Source organism: Thermobia domestica, chromosome 4, assembly GCF_964235325.1.
Source record: "Thermobia domestica chromosome 4, izTheDome1.hap1.1, whole genome shotgun sequence".
NCBI lineage: Eukaryota > Metazoa > Arthropoda > Insecta > Zygentoma > Lepismatidae > Thermobia > Thermobia domestica.
In genome coordinates this window covers 32837722-32864922 of record NC_137457.1, presented here as the reverse complement: position 1 = coordinate 32864922, position 27201 = coordinate 32837722, and the positions used below count along the sequence as shown (strand labels likewise).

Below are 27201 nucleotides of genomic sequence, written 5' to 3'. Positions count from 1 at the left end.
CAAGACTTTGAAAGCGTTTCTACTTTCTTCCATTCTAGCTACATGACCTGCCCACCTAAGCCTCCTAGACTTAACGACCCTAACAATGTTGGGTAAACCGTATAAAGTATGTAGTTCCTCGTTATGAAGCTTTCGCCATTCCCCATTCTCGTTCCTCTTGGGTCCGAATATTCTTCTCAGGATCCTGTTCTCAAATACTTTCAGTCTATGTTCTTCCCTCAGAGTAAGCGACCATGTTTCGCAACCATACAGAACAACAGGCATGATTAATGTTTTATATATTTTAAGCTTCAAATTCCTCGACAGAATTCGCGACGACAAGAGATTTTGAACCGAATAGTAACACGAATTCCCTGCTTTTAGTCGACCTTTAATTTCTTCGTGAATATGATTTTCGTCTGTTAATATTGATCCTAAATATTTGAACTAAATATTTGATTCATTTAAACATATCTTAATTAATCTACCTTTTTAGGTATTGCAAATTCTGTAAGCATGTTGTACAATGTTTCACTCCTACCCTAGTCTAAAGTCAATAATTGATGTGCCAGAATATTGTATTCCCATTTCTTTCCAAGTATTTGTTGAATAGTAAATATCTGGTCGATAGTTGATTGATTTTACCTACATCCGCTCTGATAATCTCCAATATGTACGGAGTCAATCTTGCTAATAGAATGTTTAAGAAAATTTATTGGATGTTGACAGAAGAGAAATGCCTCAATAATTATTAAATCAGTGTTGTTGCTTTTCTTCTGCACTGGAACAATAATTAATTCTTTTCACTCTTGCGATAATTCCTCCTTGTTCCAGATAAGGAGAATGAGTTTGTGTATCTTGCTCTACAATTCCCCCATCCAGCTAAAATTAAGTCAACCAGAATTTCGTCTACACCCGAAGATGTATATTTCTTTAATTTTTTAATAGTGATTTCTATTTCTGTCTGGTTAGGTTCTGGAGTATACGGTTATGCTCTATGCATTTCACTTTCTCCACGCATATTTGTTTTTGGCTATGTGTTAAGCAAATCGTCAAAGAAATCTTTCCATCTAATTGAGATGCTATCCTGATCAGTGAGAACTGTTTCTTTAGCTTTCTTTAATATATGAGCACGAAATTGATAGCCTTTTTAAAGTCCGTTGATGCATTTATACATGTCCGGAATGTTTTTATTTTTTACTATTACCTTCAAGTTAACTAATTTTAGCTTTCAAAAATCGCGTTTCTTTGTTCTAAAAGTTTTGAAAGTTATCCGCCAGATAACAGTGAAATTTTAGTTATTGTAGTTATTTCGTTCGGATTTTGTAGCCAACGCTGTTTCTTCGGTTTTCTCTTCTCTTCTACTTTAGTGCATTCCTGGTTGAACCATGCTTTGTTCCTACGTATTTTTGCCTGTCCCAATATTTCTTTTGCTGAAATCTTAATGTTTTTCTAATTTCAACCAAGTATCCTGTACACTAGTGCACTCTGGACCTTCTAAAACCGAGAATCTATTCGACACTTCAATGTGGCTCCCCTCTCACCTGACTCTCCTATAATTTCTTTAAATTAAATTGCTCCGTTTTCAGATATTGAAATTTCCTTTATTCAGCGATAGTCTCTCCCTTATTATCATAATCAACTCCTCTGAACGACCGAACATCAGTTGGGCTAGACTGTTTTCTTCTGTCTACTAAAACGTGATCGATTTGATTGTGTTTTTTTCGTCTGGTGAGGTCCAAGTATATTTATGAACGTGGCGATGTGTTAATTTTGTAATCATCATGATAAGGTTTCTGGATGTTGCAAAGTTCACGAGTCTAATGCCGTTGTCACAACCTTCCTTATGCAAACATTTATTCCCTATAATCGGTTTGAAAACACCCTCTCGTCCTACCTTCGCATTGAAACCGCCTAACAGAATTTTCGTATGGTATTGCAGGAGATGATCAAATACCCGTTCTATTCTTTAGTAAAAAAAACTTTTTTATTGTCATCCTTATTTTCTGTTTGGGCATGTACATTTAAAACAATAATATTACACCACCGACCCCTAAGGGAAGTAAAACAAAAACCAACATTAACAAGTTCAACCCATGTAATTGCTGATATTACGTATTCGTTTGTGAACGAAAAGCCCTGATCCTAGTTGGTAATTTTTAATCCGTTCCTTGTAAGAGAACGTAAAATTTCCCGACTTGACTCCTCCATTTCCTTCTCATCAAACTTCCTGATATCCCACTAGTTCCATCTGCTATTTCTAAACTCATTCGTTACACATTTTAACGCACCTGCCCTATAGAGACTTCTTATCTTCCATGTTCCAATTCTCATGTCGATTTTACTTTCCTGACTTCGTGCGAAGTTATCAGTTCTGATCCGAGGATTCTGCGAATATATCTGAACAAGCCTTTTTTTTCACAGGATGAGTTGTTAGCCCCACACCAAATCCCCGAGCTGGAGAATCACCAATTGTCTGTCCGCGACTGCTTATTCAGTATATTCGCAGCTAATCTCCATGTTCCAGAGGCCTTCTCCTCGATCCACAACCTGAGGACGTGCCGAGCCGTGGTGACAGAAAGACCACATTTTACGGAAATTAATATAGCTATATTTTAGAATTACAATAGGTAGTGATTTACCGAACACTGATTTAAAACACACAGGAACAATCAATATGCTCGGATATGTGGATGCATATTAAGACTGTGAAAGCTTCGATGCAGTAAAAATCGTAAATTAGAGACTAGTGTCAGTGTAGTATTTCATGAAGGCATCGTACGTTTGACTATCCGAACTATTCTTGATGTATCACGTTGTTTCGTTTTATAGCTACATAACTTTACACTATTTTTGTAAGTGATTATACTCTTTACCTGTTCTCTGCGAATAGCAACTGTATGAATTGTAAAGGGCGCCTTGTATTCTTCACAGCTTCTTTATTAACAATCATTATTTGGATTTTTTTTATATAAATCTGGTACACAGGATAAATAAAACCATTTATCTATAATGTGATGTTTCGTAGGGCGCCTTATGTAAAAGGCGCACTGTACCTTTCACGGGTTCTTTACCAATAGTAACTGTATTTATACTACATAAGTGGTATACAGATGATTAAATAAAATCGTTCATCTTTTATGTGGAATCGCAAGGGCACCTAATGTAAAGGGCGCACTGCACCTTTCACGGGTTCTTTACCAATAAAATTGTAAGAATTTATTACTAAAAACTTGTAACTTTATTTATACTGTGATGTTTCGGAGGGTGCACCGGGACACGTCCCGGTGTCCCGGTGGGCCAGCACGGGCCTGCTTCCAGAGATAACATATTCAAACTTTGTCCAAAAACAAACTGAATCAACAATTAACTGAATAGCCCATGCATTTTTATCTTATTTTGTTCTTCCTCCTCTTGTTGATAGTTTTACTGTTGGAAGCATACTTTTGCTCTATAGAACTTGTCAAACAAATACTCACCTGGCGACTATAGTCGAAAGTCTATAAGTCGTGCCATATCTACTTAGGATAATTGTTCCTTCTATTAGTTAGTTCTTAGAACGTGCGGAGGGTTCTTCTTAGAGCCGACAATGGCCTCCGGGTCCGAGCCGCACAGTTTCTTAGATAGGGCTTCCTTGTTACTTACTAACTTCGGTTGTTTCAGTCCGCTCATAACCTGTACGGGGCGCTGCACTCTTAGTGTTTGCGAAACGTCAGGCACCTTACTGATCCTAGCCGGGTACGCACAACACTCCGGTGTTTGCGATACACCAAATTCTTTACTTTCTCTGATTATCTGCTTTACCTACTTCATAGTTTCATCCTTTTGTTTCATCTGTTCCGGCGGCTCCTGACCGAAGAAAGGCTTTGCCTTTCTGACGTCACTATCAACTGACACAATGCCCAAGACCCCGGAATTTTCATCTGCCAAAGGCAAACACCAAGGCCTTCCCTCTACTGTTATGGGACCCCCGCGAGAACCAAGGCGAGATGCTCCACGGTCGCAGAAACGCGCAAAAGCTCCTAGTTCCTCTCAATCCTCCGAGGGCTCTCCCCCTCGTGATAGAGATCGTTCCCGCTCTTCTGCCAGATTATCCTACACGGAAGTCTTATTGAGTCCTCCTAAACCTACTCCCGGTGCGTCTAATACCAACTCTCCGCAAGTTACGCCAGCTACCTCTCTCGAAAATGTTATGGACATTGGTGTCACCAATCCAACCACTCCCACCATTTTCAACATTCTGTTCACCAATGTCAGCCCAAGCGGCACACCGACGTCGAAAAGACGTGGTTTTTTGGTGTAAAACACCGTAAAATACACCGAACATGACGTGATTTACACGTCTTTTCCCACGTGGAAATGTCCGGGAATATGACGTGATTTTTATGACGTCTTTTACACGTCATAGAAATGACGTGTAAATCACGTCTTTTTTACGTGATTTCCACGTGTAAATCACGTCTTTTTCACACCCTTCATGTGAATTGGAAGGGGGGCGTTCTCGAAATGAGGCGACGAGAAGCAAAGGGGTGTAAGCGATATTTGCAGTAAAGTATGGATGTCTCAAAAATGGATTCTGCACAGCTAAATATACAAACTGGATGGTGAAGCTCGTCGCAGTCCAATAGAAAGTCTACCCATAAATGCTCTACGCCGAACTTCATTATGCAGTTTGTATATTTTGCAATGCAGAATCCATTTTAGAGACATACATACTCTATTGAAAATGTCACTTACACCCCTTTGCTTCTCGCTACCTCAAATGTCATGGAAGTCTTACAGGATTGTTCAGTTCCAAATGTCAAAACCATTAGAAATTGATGTGCATCCGCAGTTTTGATATTAGGAATTTCAATCCATGTACTACCTCGATTATTCGCCACACTTTTGAGGCTATTTACCAGCCCCTATTCAACCGTTTTGCACCAAAGTTAGGGGTTAGGCTACTAGGGCTACCTAGTTCTGGCCCTGTAAATTTTGAAATAGATCGGTTGAATAGTGGTTGAAACAAATAACCCTGAAACTGTGTCGAATAATCGAGATCCTACTATACATAGATTGAGATTCCTAATGTCAACACTGGATACACATCAATTTATGATTATTTGGACATATGAAACTGAATAATAATAATAATAATAATAATAATAATAATAATAATAATAATAATAATAATAATAATAATAATAATAATAATATCTACTCTAAAACACACAGCTTACAACACATTTTTTAAAAAAATGATAAAAAAGAAAAAATCATACTTTTTCTATTTTCTTAACTGCGTTTTTTTTCTTGACAGTTCTGAACTGATCTCTGGCCGCAACACTTTTCTTGGGTAAAAAAAAAGTCTACGAATAACAACTGGACAACGATTATTATAAGTAAAAACAATAATGAAAATAAATTTATCCTTGTGGCTGCTGCTTGATTTTTCACCATTGTGTTGTAATTTGCATAATAATTTACAAGCTCCTATACCAGATAAGTAAGACCACTGGGTTATTGTAATAAATAACAGATCAGGATAGACCCTAAGAACCCTAGATCTTGCCACAGCGAAATACATCACCACCCTCTCTCGGAAGCACACATTGGGGAACGTCAAAGTATTGTGGTCTATTTGATTGGTCTGTACCAAGAATTTGGAAATTTCGCTTCTCCGAATGTTCGTATTATCTATGGATTGGGGATTTCCATATCCAATTAACCACCTCTAGTGTTGTTGATTTATATTTTTTAGTATTTGGATACTAGCCTATTGAAGAGTATATATTCGCCTTAATGTGTGGTATATTTATCTACACATTAAGAAACGAATATACAATAGCTGTCGAGGAATAATTATATACCTAATGCAACAGGAAAGAAACGGCAGCGCTTGCTCCACGAAAGGATAAATTTAAAGCCACACATTAAAAAGAAAACCGAGACGCATTGAATCGACTTGAAAAACATAAAAAAAAGCCCTCGAATGTAAGACTCACCCTTGGCGGAAAAAAAAAAAGCCCTACATAACTTTTAAGAATGAGAAAAGACGAATAAACATGGTAAAAACAAAGAATGAAATGGAAAAATAAAGGAACATTGTACTCACAGTCCTAAGAAAATGAAATGAAATGAAATCTTTGAGTTTTACGTCCCACGCTTATACCGGTTAGGCTAAAGGAGACGGTGACAATGAGAAATGAATGAAATGGTGGAATGAAGAAAGTGGGAGGAGACGGGAGAACCCCGAGAAAACCCACGCACACGGTGTTTGTCCACTACGTGGACAAAGTTCACTTGGCGGGGGCTGGGATCGAACCCGGAACCCCAAGCACCAGAGGTGAACGCTCTACCACTGAGCCACCGCGGCCCTTAGTACTAAGAAGAATCCACTCATTTCGTCACTGGAATTTATTCATGTGTATTTACTAGTACCTTCTTCTTAATGAAATTACGGTACAACACGTGCTTCCATAAATTTTATAGCTATCCATTATTACGCTAGTATGCGCATACATACACACAAACACAACCACACACATCCAACACACACTCCAATACACAAGAACAATGGGTTTTATTGACAGTGCAAAATTTAGGACTAAACTTTTATAACTCCAATTTAAGACACCTTTATTTTGGAGGTGAAAAATCGAAAAAGAAAGTACATCTTAAAATTAATTAATCTCTGAGGGATGAAAGCGAAAACACATAACCATTAATTTGAATTCTACATTTATTAGTTATATGTACAATGTGCACGTTTTGTCGTATAAAATAATATTCATGCTATTTGTAATGCAACAAGAAACACTGATTGTCTTTATTATTTGTAATACAAACAAGAAATATGTAGACAATGCAAATCTGTTGGTTATAATCTAAAACTTACAGAGATCTTTTAATAATATAAAATAAAAAGAATAAAATTTTTCTATAAATTTCGTATGAAGGAAAACAGCTTTCATAGTTATTGAAAGTACAGACTTGCAGCATCATATCAAAAAAGCCTCACGTGCTTAAGTAGGTTAAAAATGGGGACTGCGGTAAGTATCCCACTTATTATCCCATCTATTATACCAGTAGCAGTTTCTTCCATCTTTTAGTTCTCGAAAGAGATGCCTTTACATTGATTTCCAACAAAGCGAGGAGGAACAGGTCAACATGTTTCAAGCATGCCGAATCCTTTTCATCCTCAAACAACAAGGCAGATGGAAGTGAATATCTTTCTACTAACATTTTGAAGATTTGTGGCATTTGTTCATTTGAAGATCTTTATTTTTACTCACGAATGATAAGTGTCTTTAAGGCTAGCTTGCACAACGTGAACTTTGCTCTTTTTTCCGCGGGAGTTAAATTCCATCGCCAGCTCTTTGGAAACCAAGCATCAGAGAAAGGTCCCTTTTCCTCCCAACGATGACAGATAGGAACACTGAAACAGAAAAAAAATCATGAACAATCATAGTGCAATTTTTCAGGTGGGGAGAAAATTTTAAAAAATAATTACAATACGTCATGTGTAACTACAATCAATACGCAATAAAACGATTAGTTACTGCACTCGCTTGCATGAAGTAACACTTTTAACGGCCTTCCAAACAGCGAAATTGAACTACCATTAATTTTAGTTATTCTGTAATAGCTTAACTTTTGATTTTATTGCAGCTGTTAACTCTGATTGTTCAGGAGGATCAAACAAGTTGGGGGATATAAGACTTTGTATATACAGATACATGACAAATAATTCTGAAACACTCATAGAAGGCTACATTACGTATGTGCTCACAATATAAAATGCCACTCCAAGACCAACTTTAGGATGTGAGCTAAAAGTGACGATCAAGTATATTGATACGATATTGATACAAACAAAATGGTGTACAACTTATGTATTCCGAAAAGTAAAAAAATTGTGAGCAAACGCCCCCTCACTTGTTACTGGAGTATTTTTAAAAAATAAGACTTCTAGAACCAGAATTCTGTTACAAGGAGTAGGGTGAAAATCGTCACATTATTTGTTCTGAGCAGGGTTAGAAGTTGCGGCAGTTATTATTATTATTATTATTATTATTATTATTATTATTATTATTATTATTATTATTATTATTATTATTATTATTATTAATAATAATAATAATAATAATAATAATAATAATAATAATAATAATAATAATAATAATAATAAAACTTCTCTTTGGTGAAAATTATATTCTACCCCTCTGTTGAGAAAAATATTTTCGGGAGGAGTACTTTTATCCATTCAAAAAAAAAAAGCGCGAACACTATAACATGTGATACATTCCATATTAAAGCTTTGCTTATATATAAATACTCAAGTCAAATAAAATAATTGCTGAAGGAATAAAAATTAATAAACAGGGAAACCTTTAAAAATCTAATATAATAAATAAATAAATAAATAGAGTGTATCTGAAGAAGACAAGGGTAGTTGCTGAAACAGTTACATTTAAATAAAATTGGCGCAGCTGTGGCTCGGTGATAGAGCGTTCACCTCTGGTGCTTGGGGCCAATGATTCGATCCCAGCTCACTTCAAGCGGCTTTTCTTGGAGTTCTCCAATTTTTTACCACATTCTTCATTCCACCATTTAATTCACTTCTCATCATCACCGACTCCCTTAGCCTCAGTGCCTGATCGTGGAACGTTAAATTGAATATTTCATTTATATAAAAGTATTGCCTTGTTCAACAATTATTTTATTTTAGTTAAGTACTAATAAAATATTACTACTTTGTTTCTTTTCTTCTTACTCGGCATTTTCTTACATGGGTATTATAAAATAACATGTCAAAAACTCACCTGTCGCAACTTTGGTATGTATGTCATCCTCCACAGTGATATTTCTAGAGCAGCTCGACGAGCAGAAAGGGGTCAGGTGGTCTGCTGTTGATCAATTCATCATTTGCAGGAGCATTGGCCACACGCTCTGGAAAGTGGGAGTACATACAAGGCTTATTTTGGCAAATAACATGTATTTACAATTAGGCTTATTACAACGACTAAATACATTTAACATGAAATGAAGCAGTTTAATTTTATGTAAACAGTAAAGTGGGTTTTTACTACATTTTGTATCAAAAAAAAAGAGCTTATAGAAAAAAATAAGTTGGCAGGGAAATATCAGCCATAAATTTCACATGCTTTCTGTTCTGGATATTTTCAGCGTAAAGGAAGGTGTGAAGAAGAGTCCGAAATCGTCCCAATCCGATGCAGGAATGGCCACTTCTTAAATGGAAAGATACGCAAAATAAATATTGACAAACTTGTGGACAGATAGATTTTATGGATTATTGTCTGCCCGTTGTTAACAAGAAGCAGGGATCGGAAAATCTTTGAGTTTTACGTCCCACGATTATGCTGATTAGGCTAAAGGAGACGGTGATGATGAGTAATGGATGAAATGGTGGAATGAAGAAAGTGGGAGGGAAAGGGAGAACCCCGAGAAAACCCACGCACACGGTGTTTGTCCACCACAAAGTTCACTTGGCGGGGGCTGGGATCGAACCCGGGACCAGAGGTGAACGCTCTACTACTGAGCCACCGCGGCCCCATAAGAAGCAGGGATCGGTTTTGAGAACGGAGTGAGAGCGTAAAATATCGCATCTTGAACACAAAGAACACAAATGACTACCTGCGTACACCAAGGCAAGTAATTTCTTGCTATGTATTGCTTCATTTAAATTCTGCAAAGTGAAAAAAAAAAGTTTTTATCTTACATTTATAATACAAACTTGAAAAAATCAAGAGCTCCAATTCTGGGGTAGGTTTTATTTTTTAAAAAAAAAAATAAAAAATATCCTACTCTGGGAGGGGCAGTCGTCACCTCTGGATCCACCCCTGTTGTGTACACACCTTCCTTTTGGTGGCAGCAGATATGTAAGCCCCGAAGCAATGAGGTATGTTTTTTTTTTTTTTACTGATGGAGCTGCAGTGCCTCAGTGGTAGAGCGTTCACTTCTAGTGCGTGGGGTCCCTGGTTTGATCCCAGCTCGTGCCAAGTGGGCTTTGTGGTGGACAAACTCCATGTGCCTGAGTTTTCTCGACACTCTCCCGTTTCCGCCCACTTTCTTCATACCACCATTTTTCACATTTCATTATCACCATCTTCCTTAGGCTCGGTGCCTTTCCTGGGGCGTGAAACTAAATATTTAATTTCATTTCTTTTTAATGATGAGGAATTGGTGTTCCACCTGAAAGCAGGTTTTTGACCCAAAGAGACTTCCGTTGTTAATGTGCGCATAAACATTAGGAGGATATTCCCTATGTCAAGAGCTCTCTTAAACACATCTGACTGGAACCAGCACCAGCCCCCAACCACGGTCCCTTAATAAGACATTTGGTTTCCTTTGAACCGTTTCACGATTAGCAGTGGAAATCATAATAATATAGTCATGTAGAGGATACTTAATTGAGCTGGAATATATTTTTTTGAACTTCAGTGGCAACATTGATAAGTATCCATCATCACATGCTGGCACTGGAGTAAGTACTGTAATCTAAAATGCGAGGGAGCTGTCTACTCAATTAATCAACAAAATATTCGAACAGTCAAAAACCCGTCAAAAACCCGTTACATTATTATGATTTCCACACCGAATTCTGTAGCACAGTTACGGTAGCCAAGTGTCTTGTGAGGGTGTGTAGGTGCAGCAGGGCGATGGTTGCAGTTTGAGAGTGCTCTCAACTCAAGGTGACCAGACGTCCCGTTTTGGCCGGGACAGTCCCTTATTTTCAACCGTTGTCCCGTTTCTTTCAGATTCTCAAACGGGACGCCTAAATGTCCCGTTTTTAAGCAAACATGACCCAGGTGTCCCGTAATTATTATTCAAAATATAAATAGCCAATGCTAATTCTACAGTCTTCCGTACCAACACTTACTGGGAAGGTTCACCCGTGCCTAGAACTTCTGAATATTCAAATGAGAATTGAGTGTTCTGTGGTTCAAGTGGAAATTGAGTGGGAATTCTGAGTGTTGAAGTAGTTAAAAGTATTGTTGGGTAATACTTAAGTTAGAAACGCTGTGTTATCATTCTTACTTTGTATTTTGTAAATTGAAAACACTGCTGAGTCCCAAAATGCAATGTGGAAGTCACCCCACCCCCCGCGCCGATTCGTATGCGTCCCGTTTCTGAAAGTAAAAGTTCTGGTCACCTTGTCTCAACTGGGGTAATATCCTCCCACTGATTATGCACATATACAATGGGGGCACTACTTTAGCAAACGGGTCTACCAAATATTCATCTATTTTGTGGATTTTTTCACTAGATTTAAGACAGTAGTGCTACAAAAGGTTAAACAAAACATAACTGAGTGAGCGAAGGGGTTAGAACTTCCATAGGGCTCGTTGTTTCTAACTTTGAAGTCATACACGGTTGGCATTGCAACAATTGCCGAGGGTCATTTCCCAAAGAGGTTCACTCGAGCAGTCGGTTCTACCTAACAGAAAATTCATAGGTAACATACGATGTAAAACATATTTTTGTGAAGGAATAAAAGTGTGAATGTCAGTAATTAATATCAGTACAGAGCAAATTGAAATGAATTTTGGGCATTATTCGAGCAGACGGTTCTACCAAATTTTGACATATTTCTTACAGTTTCATATCAGGTTAGAACAACGCATTTCTTTTAGCAGAGCATGAACTAAATCAGAAGCTCCATTAGTGCTTGCAGATTGACTTCAGGCCTCAGTACAAATACAGCGTGGACGTAAAGCGTAACAATTTCAGTGAATAAAACACGAACCAATTTATTTCAGCTCCCCACTAAAAAGCAGGGGTAGGAGCACAGCAACAGGGTCCGAACGGCAGCGACGGGATGCGTCCGTAGGGAGCAGGCGCGTCAGCGACGGGGAATATACGTCTAAACGAGAATAGTGGAAGACCACACTTACATATGCAATACTTTCACTGATCACTTAAAATTCATTTCAATATGCTGTACACTGACAGTAATTACTTATATTCACACTCTCATTCCTTCACGAAAAATGTTTCTTATAATATTTTACCTATAAATTTTATATTTGGTAGAACCGTCTGCTCGAGTGAAGCCGCATTTTGAGTGATAGTGAAATCATTGTAAGCGTAAGTGTGCTTTTCCATTATCCTTCTTTACGCACATAGTCCCCGTCGCTGACGTGCCTGTTCCCTACGAACGCACCCCCTCGTTGCCGCTCGGGCCCTCTTGCTGTGCTCCTGCACTGATTCCAATAGAATGCATTTGTGCTTTTTAGTGGGCACCTAGCAAAAGTTATTTCGTGTTTTATGCACTGTACTTAATATGCTACGCGTCGGGAAGGTTCTAGAACACAAGTCCCCCCCCCCATATAGGTTAACAGCTAGATTGGTTCTTTTCTGTACCAAAGTTTAACATTTAATTCACATAGTATTGTTGAGCGAGCGTCAGCGAGTGAAGGTGGGTTAGAGCCCCGCACGGCACGTTGTTTTCTGTCTTTGTTACAATTAAGTGGGAAGGGGTACCTGTGTTCTAGAACCTTGCCTCATGCGTCTACTCTATATTTACACTAACCCCCGTGAAGTCAATCTGCAAGTAGTAATGGAGCTCCTCATTTAGTGCATATTCTGCTATAGGAAATACAATGCTCTAACCTAACCTGAAAATGTAAGAAATGTATTAAAATTTAGTAGAACCGTCTGTTCCAGTAATGCCTCCAAAAGCATACACTTACTGTCATCTCGTTGTTTGCTTGTATTTATCAGTCTTTCGCCTTGGCAAATAGTACCACAATGCGTGCAGCTTTTATTATACGGATTCATAGTATAAGTAGTAGTAGTAGGAACGGGTTAGAAGCCCCGCGGAGGTTGGTTGGTCCTGTTCTCGACATGAAATAGGCAAATTAAAGACTTGTCCAATTTTTTTCGTATATTTTACAATCTACGGATCTGTATAATTAAACTGCACCACAGAATGACATACTTTCCCATGCATACTCACTCCCATATACGGTTTATTGAGAATAAAAACACATACATTATCATTTTACTACCTTCACTATTAACATTTTATATAGTATTCTACCTAAAATATTTAATTTGATACAGGCGTCTGCATATGTTAACCTAATGTAGGTATCCTCGTTCTTTCTACGGTATTTTAATACACTGTAATAAGAAACCGTAGAATATTCAATCTGCTGAATTTTACACAGAATGCACCTAGATAGGAATAGGATAGGAATTATACTTACTTGTCTTAAAGCTGACCTTTATCACAGGTGACTTCAACAAAACACATTATTTCTAGTCACAAACAATACCATCAAAACACGATTCCGCAAATGGCTCACGATTCCCAGCATGCACTGCTCAAACTGCAGTTACAGTACGGGGAACGTCCGCGCTTTTTAGCACCTAAAAAAGACGTCTATTTTTTTGTGATGTCCGACACGTGATTCTTTGTACCATTCTGGCACGTGATAAACACGTACAATTTAGGTCATGTTTGACACGTCATTTTTGTTACCATTTTGGTACGTGATAAAGACGTTCCAAATTTTCAAAAGACGTCATTTGGAATTCGAACCCCAAAAAAAGACGTGTTTATGACGTGACTGTGCTACTTGGGAGCCCAGCTTACGCAACTATTAAATCGTTTTACCAACAGCTTATGCGCTACTGCAATAAACTAGATTTGCACCAACTTATCAAAACCCAGAATGGCATTATTCTAAAAACAACTAATGGTAAACTGTATCAACAACTTATCAATAAAGTAGGACCGGCAATGTTTGGACCAGACGCAAAAATCCAACTACTAACACCTACAACTTCGAAGACACCACCACCACCCCGACGCACTGCTCTCCTATCGGCTGTGATTCGTGGTGTTGATCCCACTCTCACTGAGCAGGACATCTTGGAGGAACTGAAAGAGGAAGGTCTCCATCCGAAGCGGGCAATACGAATCAAAAACGCAAATGGGCCAACATACATGGTGCGCATCCTCACTGACGAAAAAAATCTAATTGACAATATCCTCCGCAACGGAGTATTTATTGGTTATGAATCAAGTAATTAATGACTCTTTCAGTAGAGGGACACAAGTAGATGTAATATATACAGACTTTAAACGAGCTTTCGACTTAGTTAACCATGGTGTACTTCTTAGAAACCTGAGAATGTTTGGCATATCGAGGGATTTAATTAAATTGTTTTATTCATATTTAACTGAAAGAATGCAATATATAATCTTTAATAATATCAAATCTAAACAACATTCAGTATATTCAGGGGTACCTCAAGGATCAAATTTAGGTCCTTTACTTTTTCTGATAATGATTAATGATCTACCAGAAGCTTTTAAACATACATCATGCCTGATATTTGCAGACGACACCAAATTATATAATGAAATCCAAACAGAGAGGGATTGTAATACATTACAGTCGGATATAAATAGACTAAGTGAGTGATGTATGAAAAACAAATTCCAACTGAATATTTCTAAATGTTATGTAATGACTTATACACTCAACAAAAATCAAATATTGTTTGAATATATTATAGGAAATCAGAGGTTAAAAAGAAAGGAAATTGTAAGAGATCTGGGGGTATGGTTTGACATGAATTTGAAATTCAAACACAATATAAATATAATAACTAATGAAGCTTTTAAAATGCTCGGTTTTATAAAAAGGTCAAGTCATTATTTTAAAAATACTAGAACTATATTATCGTTATATAATGAATTTGTACGATCAAAATTAGAATATGCATCTATAGTTTGGGATACTTTTTATCAGTGTCAAAAACAACAAATTGAGAAAGTTCAAAACAAATTATTGAAATATACTGCCTATAAAATATTTGGTATACAAACACATTATATTTCTTACAAAGTTCTTCTTTAAAAAATTAAATTGTTGCCACTAGAAAAAAGGAGGTTTATACAAATAGTGTTATATCTTAAAAAAATATCCCAAACTATAGATGCATATTCTAATTTTGATCGTACAAATTCATCATATAACGATAATATAGTTCTAGTACTTTTAAAATAATGACTTGACCTTTTTATAAAACCGAGCATTTTAAAAGCTTCATTAGTTATTATATTTATATTGTGTTTGAATTTCAAATTCATGTCAAACCATACCCCCAGATCTCTTACAATTTCCTTTCTTTTTAACCTCTGATTTCCTAATATATTCAAACAATATTTGTTTTTTGTTGAGTGTATAAGTCATTACATAACATTTAGAAATATTCAGTTGGAATTTGTTTTTCATACACCACTCACTTAGTCTATTTATATCCGACTGTAATGTATTACAATCCCTCTCTGTTTGGATTTCATTATATAATTTGGTGTCGTCTGCAAATATCAGGCATGATGTATGTTTAAAAGCTTCTGGTAGATCATTAATCATTATCAGAAAAAGTAAAGGACCTAAATTTGATCCTTGAGGTACCCCTGAATATACTGAATGTTGTTTAGATTTGATATTATTAAAGATTATATATTGCATTCTTTCAGTTAAATATGAATAAAACAATTTAATTAAATCCCTCGATATGCCAAACATTCTCAGGTTTCTAAGAAGTACACCATGGTTAACTAAGTCGAAAGCTCGTTTAAAGTCTGTATATATTACATCTACTTGTGTCCCTCTACTGAAAGAGTCATTAATTACTTGATTCATAACCAATAAATTTGAAGTAGTTGATCGATTACACCTAAAGCCATATTGAGAGTTAGACAAATATCTAGAAACATGATTGAATAGATGTTTATAAATAACAGCTTCAAATATTTTAGCAGGAGAAGGTATCAGATTAATTGGTCTATGATCTTCTATCAATCTTACTGGATTAACTTTAGGAAATGGGCATACCGCTGAAATTTTAAATTTTGCTGGAAATTTTCCTTGATGCAAAGACAAATTGAACAAATAAGTCAATGGTTTGATGAGGAATTCTTTACAGCCCTTAAAAATATAAGATGGTATACTATCATGACCAAATGATCTTTTACTTTTTATTTTATTTATTGCTGCTTCAACTTCAAATTCATATATCTTATCTAAAACCATTATATCTGCGGATGAAGGTGTTGTAATTGAGTATATTTCAGATAAATCTAAATTAGGTCGTTCTGAACTATAAACGGATTGAAAATGTGTGGCAAAAGCTTCACATTTTAATTTATTATCGATAATTTTATCGTTGTACTCAAGAACAGAATGTTTCTTAGTCGAATTTGGACATCTTCTACTATTTACATATCTCCAGAATACCTTAGGTTCTTTAGTGATGTTCTCTTCTATTTTCTCATTATAATTTTTATAAGCCAGTTCAATACTAAACTTAAGTTGTTTCCTAATATCAACAAAACGTATATAATCAGAATAGCGTTTAGAATTGTTAAATGCACTTCTAAGACGATCTTTCTTCTTTAAGTTTTTAATTACATCAGTAGTAAACCAAGGCGGGTACAAATGCTTACTCTTTGACTTTTTAAGTGCACTTTCATCAAGTACTTTATACAATTCAGAATAAAAGTAATTAATACCTTCACCTACATCTTTAATTACATACAACGAATCCCATTTCTTAATCTTCAAAAGCTGATATAACTTTAGAAAATCACATTTCTTAAAATCATAAACCGCATCACCAAGCTCCCTATATATTTTGCAACTTTTTAGGTATTGAATACTAATATTCAAGCACGGGTGATGTCTATCTTGTTGAACAAAGTAAACGTCAGATTCAAACACTTCAACATTGGGTGAATTACTGAACACAACATTTCAGTGATGTATGATGTTCATTGGGCAACGCACTCCAAAACATCAAAGATTCATCTTAGACTGGAGAAATGGTTATGCCTCGTTTTTCATTACCATTTGGCGATGAAACAAATGCCGGAAATATACAACCCCTGTATACAAATATGTGGTGTTGGAATGTATAACTACTAGGATATGATGCTTTTTAAAATTTCAATACTTGCAGTGTACACCTAAAAATGTAATAATGAAACGACGGTCACTTTTTAAATATTCAATTAGAACTGAACTATCTACGCAAAATTTGGAATCGATCAGTGAAAACAGCATCTTTCTACAGCTAGTGGTTTCCGAGGTGTCACTGTTAAAAGAACTGACCACAAACATATAAACTTTCCGAGACCATTAAAAAACATAGAAACCTAACATTTTAATATATAGATACTAAATAGGGTATTTTACATTCGTAGGGCTGGAAACGAATGTTCTGAATGCTTTATCTTAACACCAGTTCTGTCATTATTAGTTCTATATACGTACTGTAAACTGATCAATATAATCAATATTATATATACACCCGACATTACACTGGAGATCTTGTGCAATTGCACATGCTTTGTATTTCAATAACTTATTCTACCTGTTCTATCTGCGGCTCCGTCAACTCTGACCGCAAGATGTTGGCCAGCGCTGTGTAGTTTCTGAAGCACATCTGCTGAAGCTGAGGCAACGTGGTTACATACGAGCCACAGCCTGGTTTCATTCCTTTCACAAATGCCGCAGATTTCGTAAATAAGTAGAGGTGCTGACGCTCGATATACGGGAGAGTGAGGAACGGAGACTCCTGCATCCATGCTGCCTGAATCACCATCTGCATCAAACACTGGATCTGAAGGGTTGTGGCCAGCCAACCTCTTTCCGCGCATACATCAATCATTCCCTGGAACACAAACAACAACATTTGTATTGGATTTTGTTTTTAGAAGGTATTGGAAGCAAAAGAATTCCAATTTTTACTTTTTTGCAAGTAACTATAAAACAAAAGATACGAGAAATGATTTGAAACTTCTAAGAACAGACGTCGCTGAAAAATATAGGGCTAATAACTTAATACTAGCACCGTCGTACGTAGTGGACACCCAAAGACAGCGGTAATCAACATTAACTCTGCTGCTACGAAAAATACCTTATAAGAAATCAGTCGAATAACTATTCACAAGGTTAATGAAAGCACATGCATTAGTATAGAAGACAATCAAATAACTGTTGACAAGGCTAATCACAGTACATGCAGTAGTACACACATTCATGAGATTCTGCACCATCACTTGGGAGTCAACAAGATTTTAGTTCGCTCAGTAAACCGCCTGTTGAGACCGGAGCAGACGAAACTGTACGCAACCAAAATTTACTATCAAATTCAACACCAGATAGCTCTTTACAAGACTAATTCTGAGAACGAATAATAAGTAATACAACATGAATCTGAAACTTTAACACGGATTTAAAAGCTGCAGGAAGTGTTTTATACAGGCTTCTTAGAAATAATGTGCATATGTCGAATAAACTTACAATATCACTGCTTTGAAATATCATAAAAGCAACTCAACCTAATACAGTGGGTTAATCTCACAAACAAAACCAATTCCGCAGTAATATTTTATTACCTCTTCCAATTGATATTTTCACATCTTACAAAGTATATAACGCCATATTATCCAAATTCCAAGATTTGTACTGCAATCTACACAATTCATGTGTTCACTGATATAGTAAAAATTAAATGAGATCTTTCGGTTTAACGTCCTACGATTACGCCCTTCAGGCTAAGGGAGATGAGTGAACGATGATCGAAGAATTGATGGAATGAAAATGCAGGAGGAAATGGGAGTGTCCCGAGAAAATTAATTTTGTCTACCATAAACTTAATTGGTCGGAGATTCCACACACCCGAGGTAAGCTCCCTACAACTATACCACCGTGTCCCCATCATTAAGATAGTAATGATACTAACAAGCTGGCATAATTCGGTCATCCTATAAGCATACATTTTGATAATATTTGCCTTTAGCCAAATAGTACTAAAAGAACGTAATCACACTTTTTCGCTCCAATAAAAAGTAATAGTCAGTTTAAATAGAGCTTCAGAAAAAAGGAACTACTTCCCCTTATAAGATGTTCTTTGTTGTATTGATTTCGAGTTCAAAGACCGTTTCTGGCACTGATGATATACGAGAAACCGATTTACAGTTTAACGCAGGATTCGAACACTTGGGAGTTCTCACCGAAACTTGAACCTGGCTCTTCCGCATCAAAAATGAGTGTGTTAATTATTTAAGAACGTTCTGTTTCTTCTGTCGGTAAGATAATGATTATGGTATTCTAGGACTGTGCTGGTAAAATCGTGGTGATTACCTACCAAATGGAGCTATTATTCAACCTTTTATCCGGTCTATTGCGACAAGTGCTTTTCAAACAGCCACAACGGAAGCTCCAGAACGGCCACTTCTTCTACGTAACTCTTTCCTTTCAGCTGTCTTTCTACATACTTCTCCTTCGCTTTTATTGTATTTCCTTTCCTTTCCATACTGGTAACATTTTAACCTATTTAACTTACGTTTTCCCTGAACTTCCTTCTTACTGTTCCTCCTAGAATTTCCATATTTTGGCTTTCAATGTATCAATAGTATCTTAATTTCGATCTCTTAACGGTAAAAAATATTTTGTGAAATGTAATGGAAATTCTGAAGGATCCTTCTTTGTGAATTTCTAAATATTGATCGATGGAGGTGAAGAATATGTTCAATGTTTGTACTTAAAATCCAAAATATACTTTGGCTACTACATATGTCTGAAATTATAGTAATTACTTAATTTCTTAATGAATGAAAGTTCCGAATTTAAGGTACTTATTATTAATTAACATATTAAAATACACTAACACGTACATATATGAAGAATGTGTGAACTTATGTTTTGTATGTATGTAGATAGATAAAAACATCACAAAACTAGACACGCATACACAAAATAATATGGTGCCGATATAAAAAGTTGATGAAAAATGACCTCAATAAATTCCTCCAAATTGGAAGCATTTGATATGTCAATGGAATTTTAAAATAAATCATTGGTAGTGATTAGTGTGTGTAAAAAAGTCGAACTTCGTCGGGCTAAGTTCTGATCCCTTAAGCCCTTATTCTACAACTGCTTGAAGTTCGAAAATGTTATTGTTTCCCTCGTTTACTTTTATTTTTAATATTCCCGCGCAAACAGCAGCTTGAATGTGTCTCTTCACTCTTCTCACTTTCATACCTTCATTCTCAACGTCGCACAGTGGGGCCAAACCAGGCAATTCTTAGCAAAAACTCGAAGAATGAAGTAAAAGATTGACTTGATATAATTTGCTATAATGAAACCTTAATAGTGTACACATAAGATAGTGTGCAGGAAAAGAAGTGATAGCTATTTATAATGAATTCACGGGACGTGTAAATTTGGTTATCCACCGAAGCAGGAAAGGTGCTGCTTAGTGACAGAAGATAGGAAATTGACTTTGAATGTGACTATTCCTATATTGCGTGTAGATATTCCGTGACTGGTAAACATGGTGACACGACCGACATGTATATATCGTTTTGTATATTTAGAATGTTGAGGTAATGTGTAATCAATAATCATATTTGGAATGATGTTAATATCAGTATCATATCCCTATGGTAATCCCCTACTTAATATCACATTTGGAAAATGCTGTGGTACTGAAAGCATATAAACTGTAGTCAAACGATAGAATGGCATTTTAGTAGAAAATATGGCATAATAATGTTATGTCTGTGATTTTTTAATATATCGTAGCGGAAACATTGTTCTTACTGTATGCAAAGTGAAAACCTGCACATATTTGCACTTTTGGGAAATATAGCGCATGAAAATGTTTGAGGAAAACCGCATTTTGGATGCAATGCTGCTTTTGAATTGAGGTGGGATGAATGTGAGAGCAAGTGTTAGATTATTAGACGTGTGATCCCCATGCACGCAGTGACAAAGTTGAATATAGATCGATTCTGGGAATTTTGCCGCCAAACCTACTTGGTGCTTCGCCCCCTAGGACCCATCTTGTTACCAACATCCAATCATACTTCTCTGGCATTCGCCAACAGAACTAAACTCTAGTCAAACATGTGTGATTAATGGTGGCGATATTTTGAAACGTCAATGTTTGCCAAACAATCTATGGACCATAAGGTAGAACCATATTTAAAATGGTGTTGATCAATTCAGTATTGCGTTTTTTTGTGATGCGATGCGTGCACAGAAGTGACATTGGAATCAACTGTAATGAGCCTCCGCTCGCTCCAGCTCAGAGTGTTCCAATCAAGCCCTGAAATCAGCCCACGTAATGCACGATGCAATATATGAAACAAGCTGAACAGGTTACTGATGCTTGTAAATCATAATATGTTTAATACATCTGATAATATATCGAGAACTTGTGATGAGATAATTTTTATGTATTCAAGCGTCCTTGCATCTTCATTGTCATAACGAATCCTCCACAACTTGGAAATAATTTTGAGAAGCAAGAACTTTTCTTCAATTTTATTACTCTTCAGTTGTAAAAAGAATAAGTACACTTTTTCCTTTCATGCGTAAGAATGTAAGTCAATCGTAAGTTGCCAAATCAAAGCATATTGCCCACGCGTTTGTTTATGCCAATCATATAATCTGTTATATTATTTAGGCGCGATTATAAGGAATATTTCCTTTTATGATGTAACACTCTATGTTTTTGATAAAATAATGTCGAAATAACATTATTGTAGCCTGCACACACCAAACTAATTGGTTTTCTTTCAATTTTCTGCTTCATATTGCGAATTCTTATTTTTGCCAAGAATTCAGTGCCTTGGCTCCACTGTGCGTCGTGATTAATCGGATTGGAGAGGAAAAAAATGAAATGAAATCTGATTTTTACGTCCCACGGTTATGCCGGCTAAAGGAGGGCTAAAGGTTAGGCTAAAGGAGACGGTGATGATGAGTAACGAATGAAATGGTGGAATGAAGAAAGTGGGAGGAAACGGGAGAACCCCGAGAAAACACACGCACGCGGTGTTTGTCCACCACAAAGTTCACTTGGCGGGGCTGGGATCGAATCCGGGACCCCCAAGTACCAGAGGTGAACGCTCTACCACTGAGCCCCCAGGAGTAGAAAAACGTTTTGAACTAAGCAAACTCATCACTGTCAAAACGCCGAACACGACTTTGCTCGTTTCTGAGTTTGAAAATGCTCCTGCGTACAATATAAGTCATTACTCGGCACCTTGTATACCACATGTCATTAAGAAATCATCTATAACTCTTTAAGTAATAAGTAAAAACTTGTTATGACTTATTCAAACTCTTGGATTGCGAGCGAAGCGAGCAAGAAAATTTTTAAGAAATCTGCGTATTTCATTGATAACCGACAGCAATATTGATCTAATAGGGCACCAATACTTTCTGGGGATGTCTCGTTTTTTATTCATGTCCAACACCACTTTTTCTTTCTCCTTGCTCATTCGGCACCCCCTTGTTGTCAGCGCCCGGGGCGGGTGCCCCGCTGCCCCCCACTTAGCTACGGCTCTGGTCATATATATATATATATATATATATATATATATATATCGCACTCAAACTGAGTCAATCCTTGAGTCAAACTGATCAATTATTTTAGCACATACTATAACTTCATTAACTATATAGTAAATCAGCAGATTACATATTAGGATACCATTGACAGGAAAAAGGACAAAATACAAATAATCTACTTAAATTTCATTCACTGGTGTTCATCGAATAGAAATTGCGGCCGACGAGAACCCTCCTTAGCGAATCTTGTAATTGCTTGTTCTTTAAACACATTCTTGTTTTTAACCACACTTTTTCCATTCGCACTTAATATACACAGTCCACTGAGTCTTTCCTCCTCAATTCTTGAGTGTAACTAAGTTTTTACTCTTATAAAAGCACTAAATGAACGTTCTACTGTGTAAGTAGTCGCTGAGAACGAAAAAAGTTTCTGTTATACTCCCACGAGTTCATGGCATCTCAGCAATGATGTTCAAACATGTCCAAAATAACATTTTTAATGTGTTCTTGTACCTTACAAATATCTATTATCTCCCTGTAGAGCATTTGGAGTTGGCTCTAAAATAGCACTGTATTTGGCCATGATGTGCAAATATTATAAATGTACCAGATGACGCTGAAGAATGTAAGTATTGTGCATGTTGTCGCGCGCTTCTGTTTCCACCAGAGGACAGCTGTTTTAGGGAGTTCACTATTTCTGCGAAGTTTTCCGAAACTATTCTGATATTTTTCGTTTTTGCAGACCACCATGTTTCACAGAAGAGAGGCAGATTAGGAACAAGATTTTTTCTAACGGAGTTTTCACAAAAAAAAAAAAAAAAAAAAAAAAAAAAAAAAAAAAAAAAGATTGTATTTTCATAGTTGCAACTGAATTTCCAATGTGTTGAACTTCGTTAGTCATTAATAAGCAAATTTAATTTATGGCTAGCAGAGTGAAGAAATAACGCCTTAGCATATTGCACTTGTGTTATATCATTCACAACATCTTCCCAGTGGCAGATCTATCCCGGGGCCGAGAGCCCTAGGCCCTCTAGGTTTTTGAGTGACAAATTATTGAAAGTATTATTTATATATTTTGAAAGTTTATAGTAAACTCATCATATATCTATCATAGTCTGCTGTCTGGCTGTCCTCCCCGTTTTTACATTCTAGATCCGCCATTGCACCTTCAGCTCCTGCCATTGTAGCACATCCGTCATAACCCGTTCCTGTCCACATAACTTCGACATATCAAGGTCACATTTTGACAAAAAGGGTTAAACTTCAGTTTCAACTGACTTTGCATTAAGTTCCTTTGAAGCCACAAAACCAAGGTATTCTTCTATTTTGGGTTGATTTAGAGTTGAGTCTAAATATGTAATTCCGACTGACAACTGCTCTATGCCAGAAATGTTCAGTTTCATCAATAATTACTGAAAATTGCTTTCTTAAGTAAAACATTTTAAAATTCATTTTCACAAGCTGAAATCAATTCATTTTCAATTTAATGAGAAGTATTTTTCGCATTGACCGATCATCCTTCAATGTGTTCTTTGAACATAGTGCGTCCAGCCTCGATTAGGTCTAAACAGATCATGGAACACGCCCGAGTCTGATTTATCACCTCGAAGAGGTAAGTCATGTGTTGTGCAGAAAAAGATGGAAGATAATATACAAACTAGCTTTTTTTCTGTTACTTTCAATTTGCTGTCTAAGTCCGGAATCCATCTGTACTACCACGTTTATTACTTTATTGTCCATCGTATTTAAAAAGCATTTGGCTTTTTCAGCTGACTCTTTATATCGTTCAGATTTCATCTAATGTCCTGCTGCTTCGTGAAACGTTTCATACTTAGTAAAAGGCCTAATAATAAAACTATCCTGAACACCGTGGTGATCATTGAGCAGGGGTGTAGCCAAGGGGGGGCCCATCGGTGCCCCCCCCCCCAAATGGTTTCCTGCCCCCCCCCCAAATGGCCAACTTTTAAAACATCATAGTAAAATTATCTCGCTTCATTCATTTAAAAGTAACAAAGTTTATTGACAATTAATAATTTATGGTAAAATAGTATGGAGAAATATTGTTTTTCCATATCGATCGAAAAATAGTATATATAGTATCTCTTCCTTATACCGATCGAAAAATAGGATACTTTTTTGTGACAGCAGATTACACAATTTACTGCGATTTATATTTGACAGTTTGAAGACAAACGTTTTAAAAAGGTACTACAAATACAGCCATAAAACAAAGGTACTAAACTGATTTGTAAGTACAGTATATTTTATATGCTTTACCAAGTGTTTTAAAAGACATAGAGGATGGAAAATTTGGTGAGAAACAATGCTTTTATTCAATTTGGATTTCATTCGCTCTCTTTTATTTCTACTCAGTGTAATAAAATAATTCTGTTTTGTTTTAGTCACGAATAATATAAATATTTTTGTCAGGAAACCATAAAGAAATTAAGTGAAATTTCAAAGAAAATCCATTTTGTGTAGATAGGTTCTGTATACAAGGTCTTAAATTTAAATATAAAGGTAACCAAGATAAGTTTTGTTGCTTTTCGACCCACCACCTTCGAACATCGATATGTCACCTAACCTAGAAGATCAAAAGTAGTCTCCATCAGCATCGACGACCTTCTGAAAACGTTCTGGAAGGCCATGCAATCCATCGCGGTAGAACTTGGTGGGCCGTGAAACGAAGAAAGTGTGAGATGCATTTTGGACATTTAATAGGGATTCGAACTGGCGTCCTCTAAGGTGATTGTCCAAAGAATGGAACAGGTGATAATCGGACGATACAATACCCGGGAATATAGTAGTTGCAATATTGTTTCCCATCCAAGGGGGAAAATGATGTCCTGAGTCATCCTAGCCGTAAACGAGGACCCATTTGCAATTCAGAAGTGATGGCTCCAGAGTTTTGAGTTTTTGTTGAGCACAGCTCAACTGCAGACAGTACACAGTTGAACTGATACTCTGACCAGCTGGTAGCAGTTCCCGATGCACGATGCACCAAACACACAGAAGGACCTCCTTCTGGTACAGTGCTGGTTTCTGCTGTTTTGAAATCGGTTCATGGGATGCTAACCAATGATGACGGCGCCGTGGAGCTTCGTATAGGACACACTTTTTATCACATGCCAACTCCCTGTCCAGAAATGGCTCCGAAACAGTAAATAAACACAGGCGACTGCCGCGTGGCGTTCTGGCCCGTAGTCAAAATATGAGAGACCCATCGACCAAACTTGTAGTGCTTCACAAGTTGATGGATGTGCTGCCGAATGGTTTCACCACATACTGAATTGTAGTCCCAGTTCCTCTTTGTACATGTGTTGGTCTTCTGGCACGTGGTGTTTTCGGGTGTTTCGTCACCGTCCTTAAACTTGTTAAACCACCGCTGCACTGTCCGCGTAGTCACGACACCCTCACCAAAGGCCTGGCATATCTTATGTCCCGGTACAGCGGCGTGTGACCTCCATTTGAACTCGTTCAGCATACATGCTCTTATGACGCTCTGTGGATGTCCCATGTTCCCTCTGTCTTTACCCAAGTTCACGGTGTGTCTGAATTGCCACAACCAGGTTGTATGTCGGATATACCCACACCAACAACTGACGTTGGCCTTATCTCCACTTGCATTCAACTCACAGTGTGAGGTCCAATTGAACACAGACCTTCACGAAAAGGAACAGAAATTTCTTGGTTACCTTTATAGTTATGCACAAAAGTATAGCGTTTGGTTCCGGGCAGTAGTTCATGATTAAGCATAATAAAAACTATATTGAATATAATTTATGGATAATAATAACAATAATAATAATAATAATAATAATAATAATAATAATAATAATAATAATAATAATAATAATAATAATAATAAGAAGAAGAAGAAGAAGAAGAAGAAGAAGAAGAAGATAAAATAGTGTTTATAGTCTTCAAGAAGGAAACCAAAATTTTCCTTTCTTTCAGGTCTCAAAAACGCTAGCAGCAACACACCTTTTTTGGCTTTGTACATTCTAGCTGGCACCCCCTCAAAAACGACGGGCCCCTCTACACAAACCTGCTGGCTACACCCCTGTCATTGAGTTTATGTAAAACACACGTGTGACGCACAGGTCCCTTATGCACGGAGTAGTATGATAACTAGGATCCATAATCTTTTATCATCTGATGAATGAAAGTACGAGAATTTTCTCTTTAAAAATCGTCTTATATCCTTTGCCTCTGAAAAAAGTCTTATATCCATTCTGAACACTACATCATTAACAGACATTAAAAAAAATAAAAAACAAGCGACAGTAATCGACTCGTGAAAGCAATTAAACTCAAAATTTTGTCACTAGAACAGCCTATAAATGTTAACCTCTTCGAAAATCCAGAGAGGGGCAATTGCCCCCCCTTGTCCCCTCCTGTGGGCGCCCGTGTGTGAGTCTATCACGAATTTTATCTTCCCGTCTCAAAAGTACTTTGTTATAATGTGGCTTTTTGTCTTCTAAAAATTTACGTTTTCAATTTTTAATCCATTATTCCTTTCACAAAAATATAGTAACTTATTGCCTTCTTCCAAAAATTATGTCCCAATGCTTCTTTGTATTCTGTCTTTCCTTTTCAACTTGGTCACTCACGTTTCCTAATATTCGTTCGTTTTGTATTTGTTCCCATCTCTATTTGTTCGGAAAAGATCTTCATCTGACTGCATCCCGTTTGTGAACTATATACTCGTATAGTTTTCAGTTTTCCCTCTTTTTTCTTTTTTTCTTTTTTCCTTTCTTTAATCTTACTGCATATAGTTTTTCATAGGCCATCAGCCAGGTGAATTCTAGGTCGTCTAACGTTTCGAGAA

The 27201-nt window shown here is 36.7% G+C and overlaps 1 protein-coding gene and 1 long non-coding RNA gene across 2 annotated transcripts; both read right to left on the bottom strand.

Moving 5' to 3' along the window:
* Positions 1-6715: 6715 nt before the first annotated feature.
* LOC145683285 (uncharacterized) lies at positions 6716-13301 on the bottom strand. Its single transcript, XR_014130996.1, has 3 exons — positions 13197-13301; positions 8787-8913; positions 6716-7399 (listed from the first exon to the last, which is right to left on the bottom strand). It is a non-coding gene; the product is annotated as an uncharacterized LOC145683285 (long non-coding RNA).
* A 4061-nt stretch (positions 13302-17362) lies between these two features.
* On the bottom strand, positions 17363-17931 carry LOC145683284 (activating signal cointegrator 1 complex subunit 3-like). The gene has a single exon (XM_081754650.1). It carries the CDS (start codon positions 17698-17700, stop codon positions 17371-17373), a length of 330 nt encoding a protein of 109 aa, XP_081610776.1. The 5' UTR covers positions 17701-17931; the 3' UTR covers positions 17363-17370.
* Between the last annotated feature and the right edge of the window lie 9270 nt (positions 17932-27201).

What these genes read in the sequence shown, in the direction of transcription:
- LOC145683284 (XM_081754650.1), bottom strand. Translation starts at nt 17,700, where the DNA reads ATGTTGTTGTTTGTGTTCCAGGGAATGATTGATGTATGCGCGGAAAGA.